The sequence below is a fragment of the Phyllobates terribilis genome, unplaced genomic scaffold (genome assembly GCF_046119375.1).
Source record: "Phyllobates terribilis strain yellow unplaced genomic scaffold, ASM4611937v1 Scaffold_12__6_contigs__length_324123572, whole genome shotgun sequence".
NCBI classification, from domain to species: Eukaryota; Metazoa; Chordata; class Amphibia; order Anura; family Dendrobatidae; genus Phyllobates; species Phyllobates terribilis.
The window spans coordinates 73,300,856-73,327,063 of NW_027362772.1; the positions used below are offsets into that span (position 1 = coordinate 73,300,856).

General features: G+C 46.5%; 1 protein-coding gene across 2 annotated transcripts in view; it reads left to right on the plus strand.

The window, feature by feature from the left end:
* Positions 1-9,192: 9,192 nt before the first annotated feature.
* Positions 9,193-26,208, plus strand: part of LOC141173090 (paired box protein Pax-6-like) — a 43,500-nt gene continuing 26,484 nt past the window's right edge. The window contains exons 1-2 of one of the 2 annotated variants that reach the window (XM_073657734.1): positions 9,193-9,307; positions 14,740-14,745. In XM_073657734.1, coding sequence (XP_073513835.1) covers positions 9,193-9,307; positions 14,740-14,745 — 121 coding nt within the window. The remainder of the gene's footprint in view (positions 9,308-14,739; positions 14,746-26,208) is intronic. The other variant, XM_073657733.1, reaches the window with a different exon arrangement.

Here is a 26,208-nt window from a genome sequence, read left to right on the forward strand (position 1 = left end):
AAATTAGACAAAATGTACAATTGGGGGAGGGAGGTTGAACTTGATGGACAAAGGTCTTTATTCAACGTATGTTACTATGATACTATGAAATGCACATGTTTGTTCATTTGAGCGTTTCGCGCTTTTTCAGGCAGTTTTCAGAGCGTTTCACGCTTTTTTAAGCGGTTTTCAGAGTGAAACCTGCCTAAAAAAAGGTGTGCACATATCTTAAAAGTGGACAATCAAGGGAATTATGGAAAAGTTTCGCCGGGATCCAAAGTCACGTCAAAAGCAAATTTTCATATCCCCTTGCTGAATAGAACAGATCAACAGAAGAAAGTTTGGGCAGTGAGAAGTCAGCCATCAGCCGCCATTCATCTCCTGCCCATGTGCAGATGGATTATTTGATTATTATTATAAGTCCCATTGTGTGATTATTGCACTGACCCCACAATAAGCCACTTAGGAATCATTTCGGAGATGAATGTTACTAACGATCCCCCCCCAGATGTTTTCTCTAATGGAAAACATAACCTGATGGGTAAAACCAGGCTGCGAGGAAGCAATGATGCGGATTAAGCGCTTTACAGTCACAGTTTACATCAGTACAATAAGCACACAATGGATCCCGAGGGCTTTTTGCCTGGAAGCGTTCGGATAGAAAAGTGTTTTATTCATGGAAGCTTGTACACAAGGTAAAGGATGACGTTCTGTATAACCTGGGTCTACAACCTGGGGCTCTAAAGTTGTTAGGAAACAACAACTCCCAGCATGCCCTGGCAACCACATCTTTATGACAAACTATGCAAAAGAATCAGGACAACTCCTATTAGGGTATATAGATCAGAACCTTATTAGGGTATATGGATCGGAACAATTCCTATTAGGGTATATGGATCGGAACAATTCCTATTAGGGTATATGGATTAGAACTCTATTAGGGTACATGGATCAGAACCCTATTAGGGTATATGGATCAGAACTCTATTAAGGTATATGGATCAGAACCCTATTAGGTTATATGGATCAGAACCCTATTAGGGTATATAGATCAGAACCCTATTAAGTTATATGGATCAGAACCCTATTAGGTTATATGGATCAGAACCCTATTAGGGTATATGTATCAGAATCCTATCAAGGTATATGGGTCAGAATAATGCCTATTAGGGTATATGTATCAGAACCCTACTAAGGTATATGGATCAGAACCCTATTAGGGTATATGGATCATAACCCTATTAGGTTATATGGATCAGAACTCTATTAAGGTATATGGATCAGAACCCTAACAAGGTATATAGATCGGAACAATTCCGATTAGGGTGTATGGATCAGAACACTATTAGGGTATATGGATGACTGCTTTGCACACTCTTGGCATTCTCTTGATGAGCTTCAAGAGGTAGTCACCGGAAATGGTCTTCCAACAATCTTGAAGGAGGTCCCAGAGATGCTTAGCACTTGTTGGCCCTTTTGCCTTCACTCTGCGGTCCAGCTCACCCCAAACCATCTCGATTGGGTTCAGGTCTGGTGACTGTGGAGGCCAGGTCATCTGGCGTAGCACCCCATCACTCTCCTTCTTGGTCAAATAGCCCTTACACAGCCTGGAGGTGTGTTTGGGGTCATTGTCCTGTTGAAAAATAAATGATGGTCCAACTAAACGCAAACCGGATGGAATAGCATGCCGCTGCAAGATGCTGTGGTAGCCATGCTGGTTCAGTATGCCTTCAATTTTGAATAAATCCCCAACAGTGTCACCAGCAAAGCACCCCCACACCATCACACCTCCTCCTCAATGCTTCACGGTGGGAACCAGGCATGTAGAGTCCATCCGTTCACCTTTTCTGCGTCGCACAAAGACACGGTGGTTGGAGCCAAAGATCTCAAATTTGGACTCATCAGACCAAAGCACAGATTTCCACTGGTCTAATGTCCATTCCTTGTGTTCTTTAGCCCAAACAAGTCTCTTCTGCTTGTTGCCTATCCTTAGCAGTGGTTTCCTAGCAGCTATTTTACCATGAAGGCCTGCTGCACAAAGTCTCCTCTTAACAGTTGTTGCAGAGATGTGTCTGCTGCTAGAACTCTGTGTGGCATTGACCTGGTCTCTAATCTGAGCTGCTGTTAACCTGCGATTTCTGAGGCTGGTGACTCGGATAAACTTATCCTCAGAAGCAGAGGTGACTCTTGGTCTTCCTTTCCTGGGGCGTCCTCACGTGAGCCAGTTTCTTTGTAGCGCTTGATGGTTTTTGCAACTGCACTTGGGGACACTTTCAAAGTTTGCCCAATTTTTCAGACTGACTGACCTTCATTTCTTAAAGTAATGATGGCCACTCGTTTTTTTTTTAACTTAACTGCTTTTTTTCTTACCATAATACAAATTCTAACAGTCTATTCAGCAGGACTATCAGCTGTGTATCCACCTGACTTCTGCACAACACAACTGATGGCCCCAACCCAATTTATAAGGCAAGAAATCCCACTTATTAAACCCGACAGGGCACACCTGTGAAGTGAAAACCATTTCTGGTGACTACCTCTTGAAGCTCATCAAGAGAATGCCAAGAGTGTGCAAAGCAGTCATCAAAGCAAAAGGTGGCTACTTTGAAGAACCTAGAATATAAGACATATTTTCAGTTGTTTCACACTTTTTTGCTAAGTATATAATTCCACATGTGTTAATTCATAGTTTTGATGCCTTCAGTGTGAATGTACCATTTTCAAAGTCATGAAAGTACAGAAAAATCTTTAAATGAAAAGGTGTTTCCAAACTTTTGGTCTGTACTGTATATGGATCAGAACCCTATTAGGGTAAATGTATTAGAACCCTATTAGGTTATATGGATCAGAACTCTATTAAGGTATATGGATCAAAACCCTATTAGGTTATATGGATCAAAATACTATTAGGGTATATGGATCAGAACCCTATTAGGGTATATGGATCAGAACCCTAACAAGGTATATGGATCGGAACAATTCCGATTAGGGTGTACGGATCAGAACCCGATTAGGGTATATAGATGGGAACAATCCCTATTAGGGTATATGGGTCAGAACAATTCCTAATGAGGTATATAAATCAGAACAATTCCTATTAGGTTATATGTATTAGAATAATTCCTATTATAGTATATGGATCAGAACAACTCCCTATAGAGGTATGTGAATCAGAACTACTCCTATTAGTGTATATGGCTTAGACAATTGCTATTAGGGTATATTGATCAGAACAAACAGTATTTGGGTATATGGACATCTTTTATTAGCCAGAGCAAAGAGATACCGGAAAAAAAATGTGCCCGTATTTTGGAGAACCCCTATATTACTTGGCTCTCCATCCATTTGAATAAGTGCTATGTAGTACTACATTTATCCAGCAGTGGCCGCTATAGTGAAAATTCACAGCTTTCCACAGGTTTCCTTTGAACTGCCAGACCTGCGGCAATCAGGTTTGGATTTAACAATATACTATCCAATCTTAAAGGGTAGCCGTCATTTTAATTTTTCTTTCATAATAGTACATGTGAAAATAAGAGACTTTGTAATATATATTATTAGAGAAAATCTGCTTCTTTGTCCTCCTGGACTGATCTTTCAATCTCAAAAAATTAAATTCAAGCGTGAAATGTGTTTTCAGTGAGTATAGACTTTCCCATTACTGAGATAGGAGATGACAGTTGGTGCTCATAAAGTTCTATGGAGAATTGTAACTGTCATTTCAGCAGAACTTGCAGTGGAATGCCTGTGTCTGTCTCTAACTCCTCCCTCCTCCATAGAAGTTTACAAGCACCAACTGTCAGCTCCTATCTCAATAATAGGATAATCTGTCTTCACTGAATAGAGATCTTACCCATGAAATAAGAGTGACTGATCAATCCTGGAGGAGAAAAAATCGGATTCCTCAGATCTTTAATCTCCTGCTTCCAGGGGCCATAACCTGTTTTCATACTAAAAATTGTAAAAAAAAACCTCTTCCTAAAATATATGTAGGAAAGAGTTCTCTACAGTTAGTGGATAAAGTTCTAGATTTAAATAAATTACATGAAAGCCTCTACAAGTCTATGATCCACTAATAAAAGCCCAATATGAGGGCAGGGTATGTATTCCATATAGACAGATATAGAATAAGGAGAATTTGAGCACCCCCTAAAAATAGATAATGGAAAGGATTCTCTGCAGTTAAAGTGATTAAATGTCTAAACTCAAATAAATGACATCAATGCACCCCTATGTTTATGATCTGCTAGTAAAAGCTCAAGATGAGGGTAGTGTAAGTATTCCATATAGACAGATATAGCATCAGGAGAATTTGCATACAACCTAAACATAGATAATGGAAAGGATTCTCTACAGTTAAAGGGATTAAACGTCTAAACGCAAATAAATGACATTAATGCACCCCTAAAATATATATAGGAAAGAGTTCTCTACAGTTAGTGGATAAAGTTCTAGATTTAAATAAATTACATGAAAGCCTGTATAAGTCTATGATCCACTAAATGAGGGCAATGTAAATATTCCCTTTAGACAGATATAGCATGAGGAAAATTTGAGCACCCTTTAAAAATAGATAATGGAAAGGATTTTCTACAGTTAAAGTGGTTAAACAGTTAAACTCAAATAAATTACATCAATGCACTTTTACGTTTATGATCTACTGGTAAAAGCATGATATAAGGGCAGTTTAAATATTCTCTATTGATAGATAAACCATGAGGATTTGAGTACCCCCTAAAAATAGATAATGGAAATGATTCTCTACAGTTACAGTGGTTAAATGTCTAAAATCAAATAAATTATATCAATGCACCCCTGTATGTTTATGATCCGCTAGTGAAAGAACAATATGAGGAGAGAGTAAAGATTCCCCGGAGATAGACATAGGAAGGAGTTCTCTACAGTAAGGGCTGGAAGGATTCTCTAGTCTCTATGCTGAAAATCTGTATTTTAAAGTACTTGAAATGCTTTTTTGAATATATTCAGCATTGAATACTAAAAAGCAATTGCCTTTAATACCTAAAATGCTTTGATGCTAGATTTTTGGGACAAAAAAATTGTACGCAATAATCCGAGGTGTTTTATACACTGAAAATGCAGCATTTAAGCTAACGCTACATGCACAAGATATATGGGGTCGTGGCAGTCGCTGTCTCAGTGACAGTGCATTCTAAGAATGTGATACAGGGGTTGGTACATCTGCTTGAGAAGTAATTAAGTTTAGACTTCAGTTTAGAACCTGTCGATATTGATGGAATCGGCCGATAGTCTAACGATCTCGTATGTCCAATTTTGGACTGCTGATCATATTGTCTCCCGGAGATATGCTGCTGCCAATCATGTCTGGCAGAAGCCCTGTCATAGGGAATATAGGAGTGCTCCTATGTATGGGAAAGCCGGCTGAGATGACTGCTGGATTGCCAGACCATCTCATGTGTGGTGGGCTCAACAGTAATTCACACCATCAGGTCAGAATGAGATTTCCATAAAGCTACTGTACCCCATAAAAAATTGTAGTCTCCTAGCCTGGGTCAAAGTGCCACCAAGGCATGAAGATGTTCGAATCTTGACCTATGACTAATGCCTTACCATACGTATACAGTGGTGGCCAAAAGTATTGGCATCCCTGCTATTCTGTCAGATAATACTCAGTTTCTTCCTGAAAATGATTGCAATCACAAATTCTTTGATATTATTCTCTTCATTTAATTTGCATGCAAGGAAAAAACACAAAAAAGAATGAAGCAAAAATCAAATCATTGATCATTTCACACAAAACTCCAAAAATGGGCCGGACAAAAGTATTGGCACCCTCAGCCTAATACTTGGTTGCACAACCTTTAGCCAAAATAACTGCGAACAACCGCTTCCGGTAACCATCAATGAGTTTCTTACAATGCTCTGCTGGAATTGTAGACCATTCTTCTTTGGCAAACTACTTCAGGTCCCTGATATTTGAAGGGTGCCTTCTCCAAACTGCCATTTTGAGATCTCTCCACAGGTGTTCTATGGGATTCAGGTCTGGACTCATTGCTGGCCGCCTTAGAAGTCTCCAGTGCTTTCTCTCAAACCATTTTATAGTGCTTTTGGAAATGTGTTTTGGGTCATTGTCCTGCTGGAAGACCCATGACCTCTGAGGGAGACCCAGCTTTCTCACACTGGGCCCTACATTATGCTGCAAAATTTGTTGGTAGTCTTCAGACTTCATAATGCCATGCACACGGTCAAGCAGTCCAGTGCCAGAGGCAGCAAAGCAACCCCAAAACATCAGGGAACCTCCACCATGTTTGACTGTAGGGACCGTGTTCTTTTCTTTGAATGTCTCTTTTTTGTTCCTGTACACTCTATGTTGATGCTTTTTCCCAAAAAGCTCTACTTTTGTCTCATCTGACCAGAGAACATTCTTCCAAAACGTTTTAGGCTTTCTCAGGTAAGTTTTGGCAAACTCCAGCCTGGTTTTTTTATGTCTCGGGGTAAGAAGTGGGGTCTTCCTGGGTATCCTACCATACAGTCCCTTTTCATTCAGACGCCGACGGATAGTACGGGTTGACACTGTTGTACCCTCGGACTGCAGGGCAGCTTGAACTTGTTTGGATGTCAGTCGAGGTTCTTTATCCACCATCCGCACAATCTTGCGTTGAAATCTCTCGTCAATTTTTCTTTTCCGTCCACATCTAGGGAGGTTAGCCACAGTGCCATGGGCTTTAAACTTCTTGATGACACTGCGCACGGAAGACACAGGAACATTCAGGTCTTTGGAGATGGACTTGTAGCCTTGAGATTGCTCATGCTCCCTCACAATTTGGTTTCTCAAGTCCTCAGACAGTTCTTTGGTCTTCTTTCTTTTCTCCATGCTCAATGTGGTACACACAAGGACACAGGACAGAGGTTGAGTCAACTTTAATCCATGTTAACTGGCTGCAAGTGTGATTTAGTTATTGCCAACACCTGTTAGGTGCCACAGGTAAGTTACAGGTGCTGTTAATTACACGAATTAGAGAAGCATCACATGATTTTTCAAACAGTGCCAATACTTTTGTCCACCCCCTTTTTTAGGTTTGGTGAGGAATTGTATCCAATTTGGCTTTAGGACAATTCTTTTTGTGTTTTTTCATTGAAGACAAATTAAATGAAGAGAATAATACCAAAGAATTTGTGATTGCAATCATTTTCAGGAAGAAACTGAGTATTATCTGACAGAATTGCAGGGGTGCCAATACTTTTGGCCACCACTGTATATTGAGCTTAATCTCTAATGATTAAGATAGGAAAGGATTTTCTACAGTAAAGGTACACACAGAGTTTTTTGATGCGGGTATGCTCCAAAAAATGTCTGCAAAAATCACTAAAAAATGCTTAAAAGACTCTTCCTATACATTCAGTATTTTGAGTGTTTTTTTTTTCCACTTTATTCTTTCAGAAACTCAGTGGGATGACTTTTACGCTTTTTGATCAAAATAGTGTTAACCAAGTACCCTATGTTATTTGTATGTGCTATTCCTATTTACTTATTTGCTATAGAGTATTTGCTCAATTTGTTTTTTTCTTACTTGCACTTTGTCTGTGAAATGGCCACAGTGTGAACGCGCTCTTACACATGGCATGAATACCAGCTTATAGTCCGCCTCATTTCTTTGGTTTTGCTGTAGTTTATTGTACTTTGTACAAACCTCTTTCTGAGCTAGGCATTTCATCTATATAGCTTCCTAAGGGCAAGTGTCTGAACAGTCGAGCCCCTGTCCTTATTCACATTGAGGTCGGCTGACACATGGTGAAATTTTAATACTAGAGACAGGATAGGACCGTCTCGATTGGGTCACTTTGTCGTGGTGGGATGACTTTTACGCTTTTTGATCAAAATAGTGTAAGCTATGTACCCCATGTTATTTATATGTACTATTGCTATTTACTTGATTACTTACTACAGGGTATATGCTCAATTTGTTTTTTTTTCTTGGGTTTTGTCCGTGAAATGACCACAGTGTGAACGCGCTCTTACACATGGCATGAATACCAGCTTATAGTCCGGCTCATTTCTTTGGTTTTGCTGTAGTTTCTAGTACTTTGTACAAACCTCTTTCTGAGCTAGGCATTTCATCTATATAGCTTACCAAGGGCAAGTGTCTGAACAGTCGAGCCCCTGTCCTTATTCACATTGAGGTCGGCTGACACAAGGTGAAATTTTAATACTAGAGACAGGATAGGACCGTCTTGATTGGGTCACCTTGTCGTGGTGGAGTGACTTTTATGCTTTTTGATCAAAATAGTGTTAGCTATGTACCCCATGTTATTTATATGTACTATTGCTATTTATTTGATTACTTACTACAGGGTATATGCTCACTTTGTTTTTTTCTTCTTGGGGTTTATTCTTCGGGAAACACCTTGTAGGACAAAGGAAAGTGCGTGTCACTTCTTTGACGTGGCTTAAAGGGTTAATGTGTGTTGTTACTTAGTTCCATGGACAGAAAAAAATGAAAAAAAAAAAGTTACAGCTCTCAGAATGTATTGACATAAACAAACAAACAAACAAAATTTGTTTTTAAAGTTTTATTTAGTAAAACATCATAAAATAAAAAAAGATTAATTTGGTATCTCTTTAATCATACAATAAAGTTGCCATCTTATATATTCAGTGAGCACAGAAACAGTTACTGAATTACAATTATATTCCTAAATGATAATTAAATGATTGCTATGACTAATAAAAATTAGTCCAAATCCCGGGCCGCTACAGGGAGATCGAGCATTTGCTGCCAGATTCTCCTATAGATTACAGCTGATCGTGAGAATCCAAGCATGATCAGCTTACAGGACCACCATAAAGCTAGCCACGTTGCCCCTATATTCTTTATTACGTTGCGCACCGTGGACAAAGGAACATCAAGATCTCTGGAGATGGACTTGTAACCTTCAGATTGTTGATATTGTTCAACAATTTTGGTTCTCAATTCCTCAGACAGTTCTCTTATCCTCTTTCTGATCTCTATTCTTAGTGTTGCACACACAAAATTGAGTCAACTTCTCCACTTTTTATCTGGTTTCAGGTGTGGTTTTCATATGGACCACACCTGTTACTTGCCACAGATGAGTTTTAACGAGCCTAAAATTCTTCCATTTTCTTCTTTCAGATTAAGTCAGAAGACCCCCCAGAGCAGGATGTGCTGCTGATCTGCCATAACCTCCTCTGCCCCAAGCACAGCTGGTTGGTCCATGGGGGCTGATGGCACTGATCAGAAGATCAGAATGCTGAACATACAGAACGCAGCTTGGGGCAGCCGTCAGGACTGGTACCAGGACAATCTAGTGAGCAGCCAACCCAATCCAGGTACTGTCATCTTTCCTAGAGGAAGTAGTACCATTCTCATTCCGCATTCAAGAGTGGATTTTTGTATAAAGACTCAGTGCACCTGTATTTTTCAGTTTTTATAAAAGTTACTGTATCAGTATTAGTTGGTTTGTATTAAATCACATATCTACAATACGTAAATGGAATCTGTCAGCAGAAAATGACTGTTCAAACTAAGCACAAGCGTGATCGAGCAGTTCAATGCACCTTCCTACCTACCTGTTTTATGCCTACTTCAACCTCCTTTTTCTTGATTGGCAGCCACAAGAGAGCAGAGATCGATGGAAAACAAGTAAGTGGGAAGGTGCACTGAACTACTCGGTCACAGTAAGGAAGCATCAAGTGCATGTGCTTGGTTTGAACAGTCATTTTCTGCTGATGGATTCTCTATAAAGGTAGTTCGACAGCAGAATTTTCCATATTAGACCAAAAACAATGCCAGGTTGTCCACTTAAAACATGTAAAAACCTACTTTTCTGGTTGCTGATCAATGTATCATTGCTGAGAAAATTAACTGTTAATCTGTATGTACATTAAGTGCCAATTGGGCAGTCCCAAGCCAGGTGAGAGTCTGTTTTGTCAAAACCCACTCCGACATATCTTTCTTTGTCTTGATTGATGGCTTCAGTGCTGTACCCCATCATCGTGTCCTGCTTCGGCATGTACAGTATTAGTTCGATAAGGCCGGTGCTGGGAGGTTGCGGCATGTGCGTCACCCTGTGGAAGAACGGTGCATGTGTGTAGTTTCAGTGCCAGGCAAGATGATGAACAGAGAGCTCTGATCATATCATATCAATCAAGATGAAGGTATAGGTTTAGGGGAGTTTTTTTTCTTAGAGACTTGCCTAGTTTGGGACTGCCCACTTGGCACTTATAACCTAGATTACATGTTAGTTTTCTAAGGAATAGTACTTTGATCAAAATAAACAAAAATATTTTTCCCATTTATTTAAAGGGGACCTGTCACTGGATTTTTTAAAATTAAACTGAGTATCTCCTCCAATTGTCGTTGCTCAACTGATTCTGGAACAGTTTTTCTTTTTCTTCTACGCCCCTCCGTTCCAAAGTTATACCCCCTTGAAATAAGGATGCAAATTTTCCCTTCAATGAACTGGGCGTATACCATAGAACTTCACTGTGGGTGTTTGCTTTTTTTCCTCTGATGCTGGCCAATCAAAACACGGCCACGCCCACAGAGAAGTTCTGTGCTATACACCTCTTTGGTTGAAGGGCTAATTTACAGCTTTATTTGCAAGGGGCATAACTTTGAAATGGAGAGGCACAGAAGAAAAAGAAAAGCTGTTCCGGAATCGGTGGATCGGCATCAAATAAAGGAGATACTCAGTTTAAAAAAAAAATCTGGTGAAATGTCCCCTATAAGTGGTGTTGTTATTGATTTAACAAGGACAAATCTGCTCAAATATTACTTTAAATGCATTATAAGTGTGTCTAAAAATTATCGGTGTGTAGTAAACCATTTTTAAAACCCGTAATATCTACCTTCCTGACTTTGGTTATTACACAAATCCATGCTTTTTCTATGCACGTACCAGTCCAGGGCACCCCCTAACTAAATGCATGTTAGTCCCATAATGCGTGGTACATTAACTCATTGCTATGATCTATTCTCATACTATTTTCCGCATTTTTTTCTACCTGAGTTTTGTATATTCTTACTTCATATAAAATAAGTATACCGTTACACTGTTCCTTTAATTTTCTTATAGCATAATTACACTTTTTCCATCAATCAACAGTACAATATATCTTATTAGAGGAAATACCTCCTTTCCCACTTATCAGTCACTTCTTTTTCCTCCAACTGATCATTTACTTTCAAAAACTGCTCAAATCTGTCTACTGATCGGTCTTCACTGAAGGATCAAACTACACCTGCTGCCTACAGAAGTCTATAGAAAGTTTGTTTTTCTTTTTTATTTCTTCATATAAAATAAGCATATCATTAAGCTGTTCCTTTAGTTCTTTTATAGAATAATTACACTTTTTTTTCCATCAATCAACAGTACAATATATCTTATTAGACAAAAATACCTCCTTCCCCACTTATCAGTCACTTAATTCCCCCCCCACTGATCATTCACTTTCAAAAACTGCTCCAATCTGTCTACAGTTCAGTCTTCACTAAAGGATCAAATTACACCTGCTGCCTATAGAAGTCTATGGAGAGGGGCGGGGAAAAAAGCATACAATCAAAACATTGTTGACGCTTCTAGCGCAGGTGGGAAAACTTCCAAAAATGTAGAATTCAGGTTATATAATGGCCAGAAATGATGTTTTCTCTCGTGTGCACATGTGGGTTAGTCTGAATAATTCTAACACATGGAGATTATATATTAAAAAAATAAATAAAATAAAACAATAAAATAAAATTTCAGTAAAAGTTACAGAAAGCCACAAGCTCATTGGGGGAATATATTGATGATAGTTTACAGGAGATAAAATACATGCACTATAATGGTGCTTTATATATGAAATTATAGGTTTTATTTTGTATTTTTGAGTTTTTTTGGTACATATTCCATCAGTGCTGAGTCAGTAAAGGCAATGACTATATCTCGGTGATATGTCTCACAATAGACAGTCTTGCGGTGCTGCGCTGTGGTCGAGGCAGGAAATGAACAGTCTTCCGAGCTGTCTGCAGATGTGAATGTTTTGCACAGCGGCGTGAACTATTAATTTGTCTAAGAACATGTGTTTTATACATTGCGGCCTTGTGTTTTTTTGTTATCTATATATGATTAGTTTCACAAAGGCAAAAAAAAATGTAATGTTCCATATGTTCTACAAAAACAGAAAAACAAGATAACACGTCTTCTCCATTTTATATCAAAAATGTCTTGTTATCAGGTAAATATCAGTGGACTCTTAAAGGGGTTTCCACCCCCGCCCTTAAAATATACTCATACATCTATATGCAGGCGCTTGATAGATATTGTCATGACAGGTGAGCGCTGCAGCCAATCAGTGGCCACTGTTTTTATTTGACATGGGACACTATTTTCATTTAAGAAGGGGTTGTCCAAGTAGTGGACACCCCCTTTAAAGGAACAGTAGACCCCAACTAGAAAACTATCTTATATGGATAAACTGGGCGGTGGATGGCATATATTGATTACTGTGATGATCAGAATGAGAATGTAGATTCATTTTCCAAATTAAAAGGATTGACCTTTCTATAGTTTAAAACAATTTTGTGGCACATACTAAAAATATTTATTTTCCAAAGCGCGCTAGGCTGGCTTAATATTTATTTCCCAGAGCGCGTTAGGCTGGCTTAATATTTATTTCCCAGAACGTGTTAGGCTGGCTTAATATTTATTTCCCAGAGCGCGTTAGGCTGACTTAATATTTATTTCCCTGAGCGCGTTAGGCTGGCTTAATATTTATTTCCCAGAACGTGTTAGGCTGGCTTAATATTTATTTCCCAGAGCGCGTTAGGCTGACTTAATATTTATTTCCCAGAGCACATTAGGCTGGCTTAATATTTATTTCCCAGAGCGCGTTAGGCTGGCTTAATATTTATTTCCCAGAGCGCGTTAGGCTGGCTTAATATTTATTTCTCAGAACACTTTAGGCTGGCTTAATATTTATTTCGCAGAAAGCTTTAGGCTGGCTTAATATTTATTTCCCAGAATGCATTAGGCTGGCTTAATATTTATTTCCCACAGCGCGTTAGGCTGGCTTAATATTTATTTCCCAGAACGCGTTAGCCTGGCTTAATATTTATTTCCCAAAGTGCATAAGGCTGGCTTAATATTTATTTCCCAGAACGCGTTAGGCTGGCTTAATATTTATTTCCCAGAACGCGTTAGGATGGCTTAATATTTATTTCCCAGAATGTGTTAGGCTGGCTTAATATTTATTTCCCAAAGCGCATAAGGCTGGCTTAATATTTAATTCCCAGAGCGCGTTAGGCTGGCTTAATATTTATTTCCCAAAACGCATTAGGCTGGCTTAATATTTAATTCCCAGAGCGCGTTAGGCTGGCTTAATATTTATTTCCCAGAATGCGTTAGCCTGACTTAATATTTATTTCCCAAAGTGCATAAGGCTGGCTTAATATTTATTTCCCAGAACGCGTTAGCCTGGCTTAATATTTATTTCCCAGAATGCGTTAGGCTGGCTTAATATTTATTTCCCAGAACGCGTTAGCCTGGCTTAATATTTATTTCCCAGAACGCGTTAGGCTGGCTTAATATTTGTTTCCCAGAACGCGTTAGCTAGCTTAATATTTATTTCCCAGAACGCGTTAGGCTGGCTTAATATTTATTTCCCAGAATGCGTTAGGCTGGCTTAATATTTATTTCCCAGAACGTGTTAGCTAGCTTAATATTTATTTCCCAGAACGCGTTAGCCTGGCTTAATATTTATTTCCCAAAGTGCATAAGGCTGGCTTAATATTTATTTCCCAGAACGCGTTAGGCTGGCTTAATATTTATTTCCCAGAACGCGTTAGCCTGGCTTAATATTTATTTCCCAAAGTGCATAAGGCTGGCTTAATATTTATTTCCCAGAGCGCGTTAGGCTGGCTTAATATTAACTTCCCAAAGCATTTTAGGCTGGCTTAACATTAATTTCCCAAAGTGCGTCAGACTGTATTAATAATTTCTCAAAGTGCGTTAGCCTGGCTTAATTTTTATTTCCCAAAGTGCGTAGAATTGCTTAATATTTATTTCTCAAAGCGCATTGACCTCATATTTATTTCCCAAAATGCGTTAGCTGGTTTAATATTTATTTCTCAAAGCGAGGTAGGCTGGTTTAATATTTATTTCTCAAAGCTCATTTAGCTGGCTTAATGTTTATTTCATAAAGCGCATTAGGCCAGCTTCATATATATGTTTCCCAAAGCGCATTAGACTGACATACTAGTTATTTCCGAAATTGCATTAGGCTGGCTTAGTATTTATTCCCTAAAGCGCGTTAGGCTGGCTTACAAAATGAACGGATATATATTTTTTACAGCACGTGCATTTGATTTCTTAATATCTCAAAACACAGTGGATTTTCCACAAGCAAAATGGGAATAGCCATTGCGTTTTGGCTCCATGGGAACGTAACCTCAAACTACTCAACTATGTAAAATAAAACTCAATGTTTTAGGCTGTATTCACACTAAAAACTCCAATAACAATAGTCAGTCAAAAAATCTCTAATATTCCAACTGAGAAAATGGTAAAAAAATAAAATCCAATTCCACCATGTTTATGAGCTACATTTTTATGGCTTTTATTGTGCAGTGATACCAAACTTGTACACATTTTTATTATTTTAGTAGGTTAAAAAGATTCTTTGTAAAAAAGTAAAGAAATTTTGCCATTCTCTGATATTCATAACTTTTTTACTTTTTCTGTAAATGAACCTTTGTATGGTCTTGTTTTTTTCGTGTCGAGATGTAGGTTTTAATGGCACCATGATACATGCAGTTGGTTTGCTTTGCAATTTTTTGGGGGAAGAGGAAACCCTAAAAAAGGGTTTTTAATTTTTACTTTTTTTTCTTGAAGGCTTTTACATTCTTGGTTATATAATTTTATAGTGTGATCGATCAATAGGTGACAGATTAGACCCCTGTTCGGAGCCCCTGAATGTTAGATGTAATTTGTGGGTGAACTTTAATTTGCAGTGAGTGTTCAAATCCCCTGCAGCGCCACCCCAGGGGGAAATAAAGTATTACATGGTGTCAAGGATAACAGCCGGGGGGTCATGCAGATCCCACCGCTGTTACCAGGGAGACGCAATAGTCAGGGCAATTACGCAAGTGACTGACGAGTGATCTGTAAGAGGGTGTGACGCAAAAGATGGGAATCCCCAGCGCTGTGTGGCATTTGTGTATAAGGTCTGCAATCCACTGTCCATACAGGACCCTGCGGAACCAACCGGAAGAGGGAGAGTTTCAGGAGGGATGAGTTTAGACGGGGCACTGGGTCAGTTGACCTTGATGACGCAGTTCCCGGATATAAGAGGCCAGCAAGAGGGACGGTCAGGATGTGTGTCGAGGAAGAAGCTGAGGCCGGGGTGCCAAGTTGTGACAGGAAGCTTGAGTCAGCGGGTTGTGGCACGTTTGGAAGCAGAATCCAGACGACGCCAGTCAAGGTTCGGGAACCAAGCCACACCGAGCACCATCCGGGTACCAGACCTTCGCCAGGCAAGTTCCGGAATGCAGACGACGCTGGTCAAGGCTCAAGAACCAGAGCTACGCTGGTCAAGTTCTGGAGCTCAGAGAACACCAGTCAAGACCCGAGACCCAGCCCTCATCCCACTGGGCACGAGAGACATCCGTCGCTGGTCAAGCACCGAAGATTCATTGGGGTTCCCAGTTCAGGAGTGGATGCCTGTATGAGATAGCTAAGATTATTGTCTATAAAATGATGGAAGTCTCACGTTTGAAGCAGTAGTGGATGGTGAGATATGGAGCCTGAAAGTCAAAAGTTCAAAACATTGTTACCCTTTTGCTTGTCAGTGTAAATCAATAAGGGCAGGACAGGACTGGTCCTCCAGAACGAGAAACGCACTTTCTAGTTGCCTTCTTCTTTGGTCAACAGATGCAGCTCATGAACAAAAGACCCTAGAATTACGGAATACATAAGAGATAGAAAGAATATAGATATACTGACGGTGCTGTAGCTATAGTATACGGTATATAAGTGTAACGTTCCCGGTTCCTGTAGATCTGTAATCTGTATAATTTGCTCTGGAGTCCATGTACGGAGGGTTATGTTGACTTTGACAGTCGGGTGACTCCACCCATGCGTGAATAGTTAAATCACCATCCAGGTCACTAGGGTTTCTGCAGCGCTATGTGGTCAGCAGCCGTCACTGGTGATTGACTGGTTTTAACACCAGAAATGACTGCAGCTTATAGCATCTTGTGTTGGTGAGTGACTTGCGCCCAAAGAAATTTGTGTCCGACATGACACTTGCGTTCGAGGCACTGAATACCCCGTAGTCCATGTTAACTATAGCAAACATGTACGGCATCCGTTGGCTACTCTTGCCTATGGGTCTACTATGTTTCATTCCAGCATGTTGCTGCCATGAGGGCCGACAGCTCGGGGTTACGACAACCTGTTCTGTTCAACTAGCGCAGCTTATATCATCCCGTTGGTGTCTGAGCCTAAGGGCCGTACGTTTTCCGCCTCCGACGATGAGACGTGCCCAGCATTTTAGATGCAAAAATATAGGAGATATTCACAGCGTTTGGTTGAATTTGTAGATCGACTGTATTCTGAGTTAATTAATACATAAGGTAGCCAAGATCTTAAATGTGCTGGCCCAATTGGGCAATAAACAACTCCGTTAAAGACTCCTTGGCTCAACTCTGTGGCAAGGGAATGCGTGTATTTGTGTAAACCAGTAAGACTTTTTTAAAGTGGCTCTCCACTTAAAGTAGAAAAGATACATAACAACAAACCAAGCACTTCTTGGGTCCAGTATGGGCAATCCCTTTATCCAGTTCGAGCACTCCCTGGGTCCAGTATCAGTACTCCCTGGGTCCAATACAAGCACTCCCTGGGTCCAGTACGAACACTGCCTGGAACAAACCAAGCACTCCCTGGGTCCAGTACGAGCACTCCCTGGGTCCAGTACGGGCAGTCCCTTGGTCCAGTGTGAGCACTCCCTGGGTCCAGTACGAAAACTCCCTGGATCCAGTATGAGCACTCCCTGGATCCAGTATGAGCACTCCGTGGGTCAAATATGGGCACTGCCTGGGTCCAGTACCAACACTCCCTGGGTCCAGTACCAGCACTCCCTGGGACCAGTATTAGCACTCCATGGGTCCAGTACGAGCACCCCCTGGCTCCAGTACGAGAAATCCCTGGGTCCAGTTCGAGCCCTCCCAGGGTCCAGTATCAGTACTCCCTGGGTCCAGTAGGAGCACTCCCTAGGTCCAGTACGACCACTGCCTGGAACAAACCAAGCACTCCCTGGGTCCAGTACGAGCACTCCCTGGGTCCAGTACGGGCACTCCCTGGGTCCAGTACGAGCACTCCCTGGGTCCAGTATGAGCACTCCCTGGGTCCAGTACGAGCACTCCCTGAGTCCAGTACGAGAACTCCCTGGGTCCAGTACGGACACTCCCTGGGTCCAGTATGAGCACTCTATGGGTCCAGTATGAGCACTCCCTGGGTCCAGTATGAGCACTCCCTGGGTCCAGTACAGGCACTCCCTGGATCCAGTATGAGCACTCCCTGGGTTCTGTACGAGCACTCCCTGGATCCAGTATGAGCACTCCCTGGGTCCAATATGGGCACTGCCTGGGTCCAGTACCAACACTCCCTGGGTCCAGTATGACCACTGCCTGGGTCCAGTACGATCACTCCCTGGATCCAGTACTAGCACTCCCTGGGTCCAGTATGAGCACTCCCTGGGTCCAGTATGAGCACTCCCTGGGTCCAGTACGAGAACTCCCTGGGTCCAGTATGGACACTCCCTGGGTCCAGTATGAGCACTCTCTGGGTCCAGTATGAGCACTCCCTGGGTCCAGTATGAGCACTCCCTGGGTCCAGTACAGGCACTCCCTGGATCCAGTATGAGCACTCCCTGGGTTCTGTACGAGCACTCCCTGGATCCAGTATGAGCACTCCCTGGGTCCAATATGGGCACTGCCTGGGTCCAGTACCAACACTCCCTGGGTCCAGTATGACCACTGCCTGGGTCCAGTACGATCACTCCCTGGATCCAGTACTAGCACTCCCTGGGTCCAGTATGAGCACTCTATGGGTCCAGTATGAGCACTCCCTGGGTCCAGTATGAGCACTCCCTGGGTCCAGTACAGGCACTCCCTGGATCCAGTATGAGCACTCCCTGGGTTCTGTACGAGCACTCCCTGGATCCAGTATGAGCACTCCCTGGGTCCAATATGGGCACTGCCTGGGTCCAGTACCAACACTCCCTGGGTCCAGTATGACCACTGCCTGGGTCCAGTACGATCACTCCCTGGATCCAGTACTAGCACTCCCTGGGTCCAGTATGAGCACTCCCTGGGTCCAGTATGAGCACTCCCTGGGTCCAGTACGAGAACTCCCTGGGTCCAGTATGGACACTCCCTGGGTCCAGTATGAGCACTCTCTGGGTCCAGTATGAGCACTCCCTGGGTCCAGTATGAGCACTCCCTGGGTCCAGTACAGGCACTCCCTGGATCCAGTATGAGCACTCCCTGGGTTCTGTACGAGCACTCCCTGGATCCAGTATGAGCACTCCCTGGGTCCAATATGGGCACTGCCTGGGTCCAGTACCAACACTCCCTGGGTCCAGTATGAGCACTCCATGGGTCCAGTACGAGCACCCCCTGGGTCCAGTACGTGAAATCCCTGGGTCCAGTACGAGCACTCCCTGGGTCCAGTACGGGCACTCCCTGGGTCCAGTACGAGCACTCCCTGGGTCCAATACGATCACTCCCTGGGTCCAGTACGAGCACTCCCTGAATCCAGTATGAGCACTCCCTGGGTCCAGTATGAGCACTCCCTGGGTCCAGTACGAGAACTCCCTGGGTCCAGTACGGACACTCCCTGGGTCCAGTATGAGCACTCCCTGGATCCAGTATGAGCACTCCCTGGGTTCTGTACGAGCACTCCCTGGATCCAGTATGAGCACTCCCTGGGTCCAATATGGGCACTGCCTGGGTCCAGTACCAACACTCCCTGGGTCCAGTATGAGCACTCCATGGGTCCAGTACAAGCACCCCCTGGGTCCAGTACGTGAAATCCCTGGGTCCAGTACGGGCACTCCCTGGGTCAAGTAAGAGAAATCCCTGGGTCCAGTACAAACACTCCCTGGGACCAGTACGAGCACTCCATGGGTTCAATACAGGCACTCCCTGGGTCCAGTACGGGCACCCTCTGGGTCCAGTACAGGCACTCCCTGGGTTCAGTCTGAGCACTTCCTGGGTCCAGTACGAGCACTCCCTGGGTCCAGTACGAGCACTCGCTGGGTCCAGTAGGAGCACTCCCTGGGTCCAGTACGGGCACTTCCTGGGTCCAGTACGACCACTCCCTGGGTCCAATACGGGCACTGCCTGGGTCCAGTATGGGCACTCCCTGGGTCCAGTATGACCACTGCCTGGGTCCAGTACGATCACTCCCTGGATCCAGTACTAGCACTCCCTGGGTCCAGTATGAGCACTCCCTGGGTCCAGTATGAGCACTCCCTGGGTCCAGTACGAGAACTCCCTGGGTCCAGTACGGACACTCCCTGGGTCCAGTATGAGCACTCTCTGGGTCCAGTATGAGCACTCCCTGGGTCCAGTATGAGCACTCCCTGGGTCCAGTACAGGCACTCCCTGGATCCAGTTTGAGCACTCCCTGGGTTCTGTACGAGCACTCCCTGGATCCAGTATGAGCACTCCCTGGGTCCAATATGGGCACTGCCTGGGTCCAGTACCAACACTCCCTGGGTCCAGTATGAGCACTCCATGGGTCCAGTACGAGCACCCCCTGGGTCCAGTACGTGAAATCCCTGGGTCCAGTACGGGCACTCCCTGGGTCAAGTACGAGAAATCCCTGGGTCCAGTACAAACACTCCCTGGGATCAGTACGAGCACTCCATGGGTTCAATACAGGCACTCCCTGGGTCCAGTACGGGCACTCCCTGGGTTCAGTCTGAGCACTTCCTGGGTCCAGTACGAGCACTCCCTGGGTCCAGTATGAGCACTCGCTGGGTCCAGTAGGAGCACTCCCTGGGTCCAGTATGGGCACTTCCTGGGTCCAGTACGACCACTCCCTGGGTCCAATACGGGCACTGCCTGGGTCCAGTATGGGCACTCCCTGGGTCCAGTATGACCACTGCCTGGGTCCAGTACGATCACTCCCTGGATCCAGTACTAGCACTCCCTGGGTCCAGTACGAGCACTCCCTGGATCCAGTACCAGCACTCCCTGGGTCCAGTACCAGAAATCCCTGGATTCAGTACCAGCACTCCCTGGGTCCAGTATGAGAACTCCGTGGGTCCAGTACGGGCACTCCCTGGATCCAGTATGAGCACTCACTGGGTCCAGTACGAGCACTGCCCGGGTCCAGTACCACCACTACCTGGGTCCAGTACAAGCACTCCCTGGGTCCAGTACGAGCACCCCCTGGGTCCAGTACGAGCACTCCCTGGGTCCACTATGAGCACTCCCTGGGTCCAGTACGAGAACTCCCTGGGTCCAGTACAGGCACTCCCTGGGTCCAGTATGGGCACTCCCTAGGTCCAGTACGAGCACTCCATGGGTCCAGTACGAGCACTCTTTGGGTTCAGTACAGGCACTCCCTGGGTCCAGTATGGGCACTCCCTGGGTCAAGAATGAGCACTCCCTGGGTCCAGTATGAGCACTCCCTGGGTCCAGTACGGGCACTTCCTGGGTCCAGTACAACCACTCCCTGGGTCCAATACGGGCACTGCCTTGGTCCAGTATGGGCACTCCCTGGGTACAGTACGGGCACCCTCTGGGTCCAGTACGGGCACTGCCTGGGTTCAGTCTGAGCACTTCCTGGGTCCAGTACGAGCACCCCCTGGGTCCAGTACGAGTACTCGCTGGGTCCAGTAGGAGCACTCCCTGGGTCCCGTACGGGCACTTCCTGGGTCCAGTACGACCACTCTCTGGGTCCAATACGGGCACTGCCTTGGTCCAGTATGGGCACTCCCTGGGTCCAGTACGACCACTGCCTGGGTCCAGTACGAGCACTGCCCGGGTCCAGTACCAGCACTACCTGGGTCCAGTACGAGCACTCCCTGGGTCCAGTACGAGCACCCCCTGGGTCCAGTACGAGCACACCCTGGGTCCAGTACGAGAACTCCCTGGGTCCAGTACGGGCACTCCCTGGATCCAGTATGGGCACTCCCTAGGTCCAGTACGAGCACTCCATGGGTCCAGTACGAGCACTCCTTGGGTTCAGTACGGGCACTCCCTGGATCCAGTATGGGCACTCCCTAGGTCCAGTACGAGCACTCCATGGGTCCAGTACGAGAACTCCCTGGGTCCAGTACGGGCACTCCCTGGATCCAGTATGGGCACTCCCTAGGTCCAGTACGAGCACTCCATGGGTCCAGTACGAGCACTCCTTGTGTTCAGTACAGGCGCTCCCTGGGTCCAGTACGGGCACCCCATGGGTCCAGTACGAGCACTCCCTGGGTCCAGTATGAGCACTCCCTGGGTCAAGAATGAGCACTCCCTGGGTCCTCTATGAGCACTCCCTGGGTCCAGTACGACCACTTCCTGGGTCCAATACGGGCTCTGCCTGGGTCCAGCACAAGCACTCCCTGGATCCAGTACCAGCACTCCCTGGGTCCAGTACCAGCACTCCCTGGATTCAGTACCAGCACTCCCTGGGTCCAGTACCAGTACTCCTTGGGTCCAGTACCAGCACTCCCTGGGTCCAGTACGAGCACTCCCGGGGTCCAGTACGAGCACTCCCGGGGTCCAGTACGAGCATTCCCTAGGTCCAGTATGAGCACTCCCTGGGTCCAGTACGAGCACTCACTGGGTCCAGTACGAGCACTCCCTGGGTCCTTTACCAGCATTCCCTGGGTCCATTACGAGCACTCCCTGGATCCAGTACTAGCACTTCCTGGGTCCAGTATGAGCACTCCCTGGGTCCAGTACGAGCACTCCCTGGGTTCAGTACAGGAACTCCCTGGGTCCAGTATGAGCACTCCCTGGGTCCAATATGGGCACTGCCTGGGTCCAGTACCAACACTCCCTGGGTCCAGTATGAGCACTCCATGGGTCCAGTACGAGCACCCCCTGGGTCCAGTACATGAAATCCCTGGGTCCAGTACGGGCACTCCCTGGGTCAAGTAAGAGAAATCCCTGGGTCCAGTACAAACACTCCCTGGGACCAGTACGAGCACTCCATGGGTTCAATACAGGCACTCCCTGGGTCCAGTACGGGCACCCTCTGGGTCCAGTACGGGCACTCCCTGGGTTCAGTCTGAGCACTTCCTGGGTCCAGTACGAGCACTCCCTGGGTCCAGTACGAGCACTCGCTGGGTCCAGTAGGAGCACTCCCTGGGTCCAGTACGGGCACTTCCTGGGTCCAGTACGACCACTCCCTGGGTCTAATACGGGCACTGCCTGGGTCCAGTATGTGCACTCCCTGGGTCCAGTATGACCACTGCCTGGGTCCAGTACGATCACTCCCTGGATCCAGTACTAGCACTCCCTGGGTCCAGTATGAGCACTCCCTGGGTCCAGTATGAGCACTCCCTGGGTCCAGTACAAGAACTCCCTGGGTCCAGTATGGACACTCCCTGGGTCCAGTATGAGCACTCTCTGGGTCCAGTATGAGCACTCCCTGGGTCCAGTATGAGCACTCCCTGGGTCCAGTACAGGCACTCCCTGGATCCAGTATGAGCACTCCCTGGGTTCTGTACGAGCACTCCCTGGATCCAGTATGAGCACTCCCTGGGTCCAATATGGGCACTGCCTGGGTCCAGTACCAACACTCCCTGGGTCCAGTATGAGCACTCCATGGGTCCAGTACGAGCACCCCCTGGGTCCAGTACGTGAAATCCCTGGGTCCAGTACGGGCACTCCCTGGGTCAAGTACGAGAAATCCCTGGGTCCAGTACAAACACTCCCTGGGACCAGTACGAGCACTCCATGGGTTCAATACAGGCACTCCCTGGGTCCAGTACGGGCACCCTCTGGGTCCAGTACGGGCACTCCCTGGGTTCAGTCTGAGCACTTCCTGGGTCCAGTACGAGCACTCCCTGGGTCCAGTACGAGCACTCGCTGGGTTCAGTAGGAGCACTCCCTGGGTCCAGTACGGGCACTTCCTGGGTCCAGTACGACCACTCCTTGGGTCCAATACGGGCACTGCCTGGGTCCAGTATGGGCACTCCCTGGGTCCAGTATGACCACTGCCTGGGTCCAGTACGATCACTCCCTGGATCCAGTACTAGCACTCCCTGGGTCCAGTACGAGCACTCCCTGGATCCAGTACCAGCACTCCCTGGGTCCAGTACCAGAAATCCCTGGATTCAGTACCAGCACTCCCTGGGTCCAGTATGAGAACTCCGTGGGTCCAGTACGGGCACTCCCTGGATCCAGTATGAGCACTCACTGGGTCCAGTACGAGCACTGCCCGGGTCCAGTACCACCACTACCTGGGTCCAGTACAAGCACTCCCTGGGTCCAGTACGAGCACCCCCTGGGTCCAGTACGAGCACTCCCTGGGTCCAGTACGAGCACTCCCTGGGTCCAGTACAGGCACTCCCTGGGTCCAGTATGGGCACTCCCTAGGTCCAGTACGAGCACTCCATGGGTCCAGTACGAGCACTCTTTGGGTTCAGTACAGGCACTCCCTGGGTCCAGTACGGGCACCCCCTGGGTCCAGTACGAGCACTCCCTGGGTCCAGTATGAGCACTCCCTGGGTCAAGAATGAGCACTCCCTGGGTCCAGTATGAGCACTCCCTGGGTCTAGTACGGGCACTTCCTGGGTCCAGTACAACCACTCCCTGGGTCCAATACGGGCACTGCCTTGGTCCAGTATGGGCACTCCCTGGGTACAGTACGGGCACCCTCTGGGTCCAGTACGGGCACTCCCTGGGTTCAGTCTGAGCACTTCCTGGGTCCAGTACGAGCACCCCCTGGGTCCAGTACGAGCACTCGCTGGGTCCAGTAGGAGCACTCCCTGGGTCCAGTACGGGCACTTCCTGGGTCCAGTACGACCACTCTCTGGGTCCAATACGGGCACTGCCTTGGTCCAGTATGGGCACTCCCTGGGTCCAGTACGACCACTGCCTGGGTCCAGTACGAGCACTGCCCGGGTCCAGTACCAGCACTACCTGGGTCCAGTACGAGCACTCCCTGGGTCCAGTACGAGCACCCCCTGGGTCCAGTACGAGCACACCCTGGGTCCAGTACGAGAACTCCCTGGGTCCAGTACGGGCACTCCCTGGATCCAGTATGGGCACTCCCTAGGTCCAGTACGAGCACTCCATGGGTCCAGTATGAGCACTCCTTGGGTTCAGTACGGGCACTCCCTGGATCCAGTATGGGCACTCCCTAGGTCCAGTACGAGCACTCCATGGGTCCAGTACGAGAACTCCCTGGGTCCAGTACGAGCACTCCCTGGATCCAGTATGGGCACTCCCTAGGTCCAGTACGAGCACTCCATGGGTCCAGTACGAGCACTCCTTGTGTTCAGTACAGGCGCTCCCTGGGTCCAGTACGGGCACCCCATGGGTCCAGTACGAGCACTCCCTGGGTCCAGTATGAGCACTCCCTGGGTCAAGAATGAGCACTCCCTGGGTCCTCTATGAGCACTCCCTGGGTCCAGTACGACCACTTCCTGGGTCCAATACGGGCTCTGCCTGGGTCCAGCACAAGCACTCCCTGGATCCAGTACCAGCACTCCCTGGGTCCAGTACCAGCACTCCCTGGATTCAGTACCAGCACTCCCTGGGTCCAGTACCAGCACTCCTTGGGTCCAGTACCAGCACTCCCTGGGTCCAGTACGAGCACTCCCGGGGTCCAGTACGAGCACTCCCAGGGTCCAGTACGAGCATTCCCTAGGTCCAGTATGAGCACTCCCTGGTTCCAGTACGAGCACTCACTGGGTCCAGTACGAGCACTCCCTGGGTCCTTTACCAGCATTCCCTGGGTCCATTACGAGCACTCCCTGGATCCAGTACTAGCACTTCCTGGGTCCAGTATGAGCACTCCCTGGGTTCAGTACAGGAACTCCCTGGGTCCAGTACGAGCACTCTCTGGGTCCAGTACGAGCACTCCCTGGGTCCAGTACGGGCACTGCCTGGGTCCAGTACCAACACTCCCTGGATTCAGTACGAGGACTCCCTGGGTTCAGTACGGGCACTCTCTGGGTCCATTACAAGCACTCGCTGGGTCCATTACGAGCACTCGCTGGGTCCAGTACAAGCACTCCCTGGGTTCAGTACGAGCACTCCCTGGGTCCTTTACCAGCATTCCCCGGGTCCATTACGAGCACTCCCTGGGTCCAGTACCTGCACTCCCTGGGTCCAGTACCAGCACTCCCTGGGTCCAGTACGGGCTCTCTCTGGGTCCATTATGAGCACTCGCTGGGTCCAGTCTGAGCACTCTCTGGGTCCAGTACTAGCACTCCCTGAGTTCAGTACGGGCACTCCCTGGGTCCAGTATGAGCACTCCCTGGGTCCAGTACAAGCACTACCTAGGTCCAGTACGGGCACTCTCTGGGTCCATTATGAACACTCGCTTGGTCCAGTACGAGCACTCTCTGCGTCCAGTACGAGCACTCCCTGGATTCAGTACCGCCACTCTCTGGGTCCTTTAGGAGCACTTGCTGGGTCCAGTACGAGCATTCCTTGGGTCCAGTGCCACCTCTCCGGTCTTAGTGTTATGTATGCAGTATCAGTATCGGATTGTCTGCAGTGGTGATGTTAGCGGTTGACAAGGCATCACCGCTGTAACCAAAACCGGAGATTGAAGAGCCGTCACTGGATCCAGAGAAGGTTATTACCTGCTCTGTTATGTATATAAAAGTGTTGGGGGTCACTGTTCTTAAAGTGGAAAACCCCTTTAAACATCATCTTACTCCAGGAATGTACTTGTAAGGGGTGCAATCACACCCAGAATCAATTGTCTTAAAGGGCCCAATGTCCCCTCTGCCACATAAGAAGACACCAGTATTATAGATGTCACATGACAGATGAGCCAAGAAGTTCCAACTTAAAGGGGTTTTCCATTATTTTAAAAGTTTTTCTGAATGGGCAGAAAGCGGATTAATTATAATAATAAAAAAAGCACTTGCTGATGTCCACCCCTTCCCCGGTTTGCTGGCATCCATATCCGGCCGGAGCGTCTTGTGACCACTGCTGCCAGTCAGTAGCCACTTCACAAGCATAGGGTAAGGCACCAGTTGGTTGGGTGAGATGACTCTGG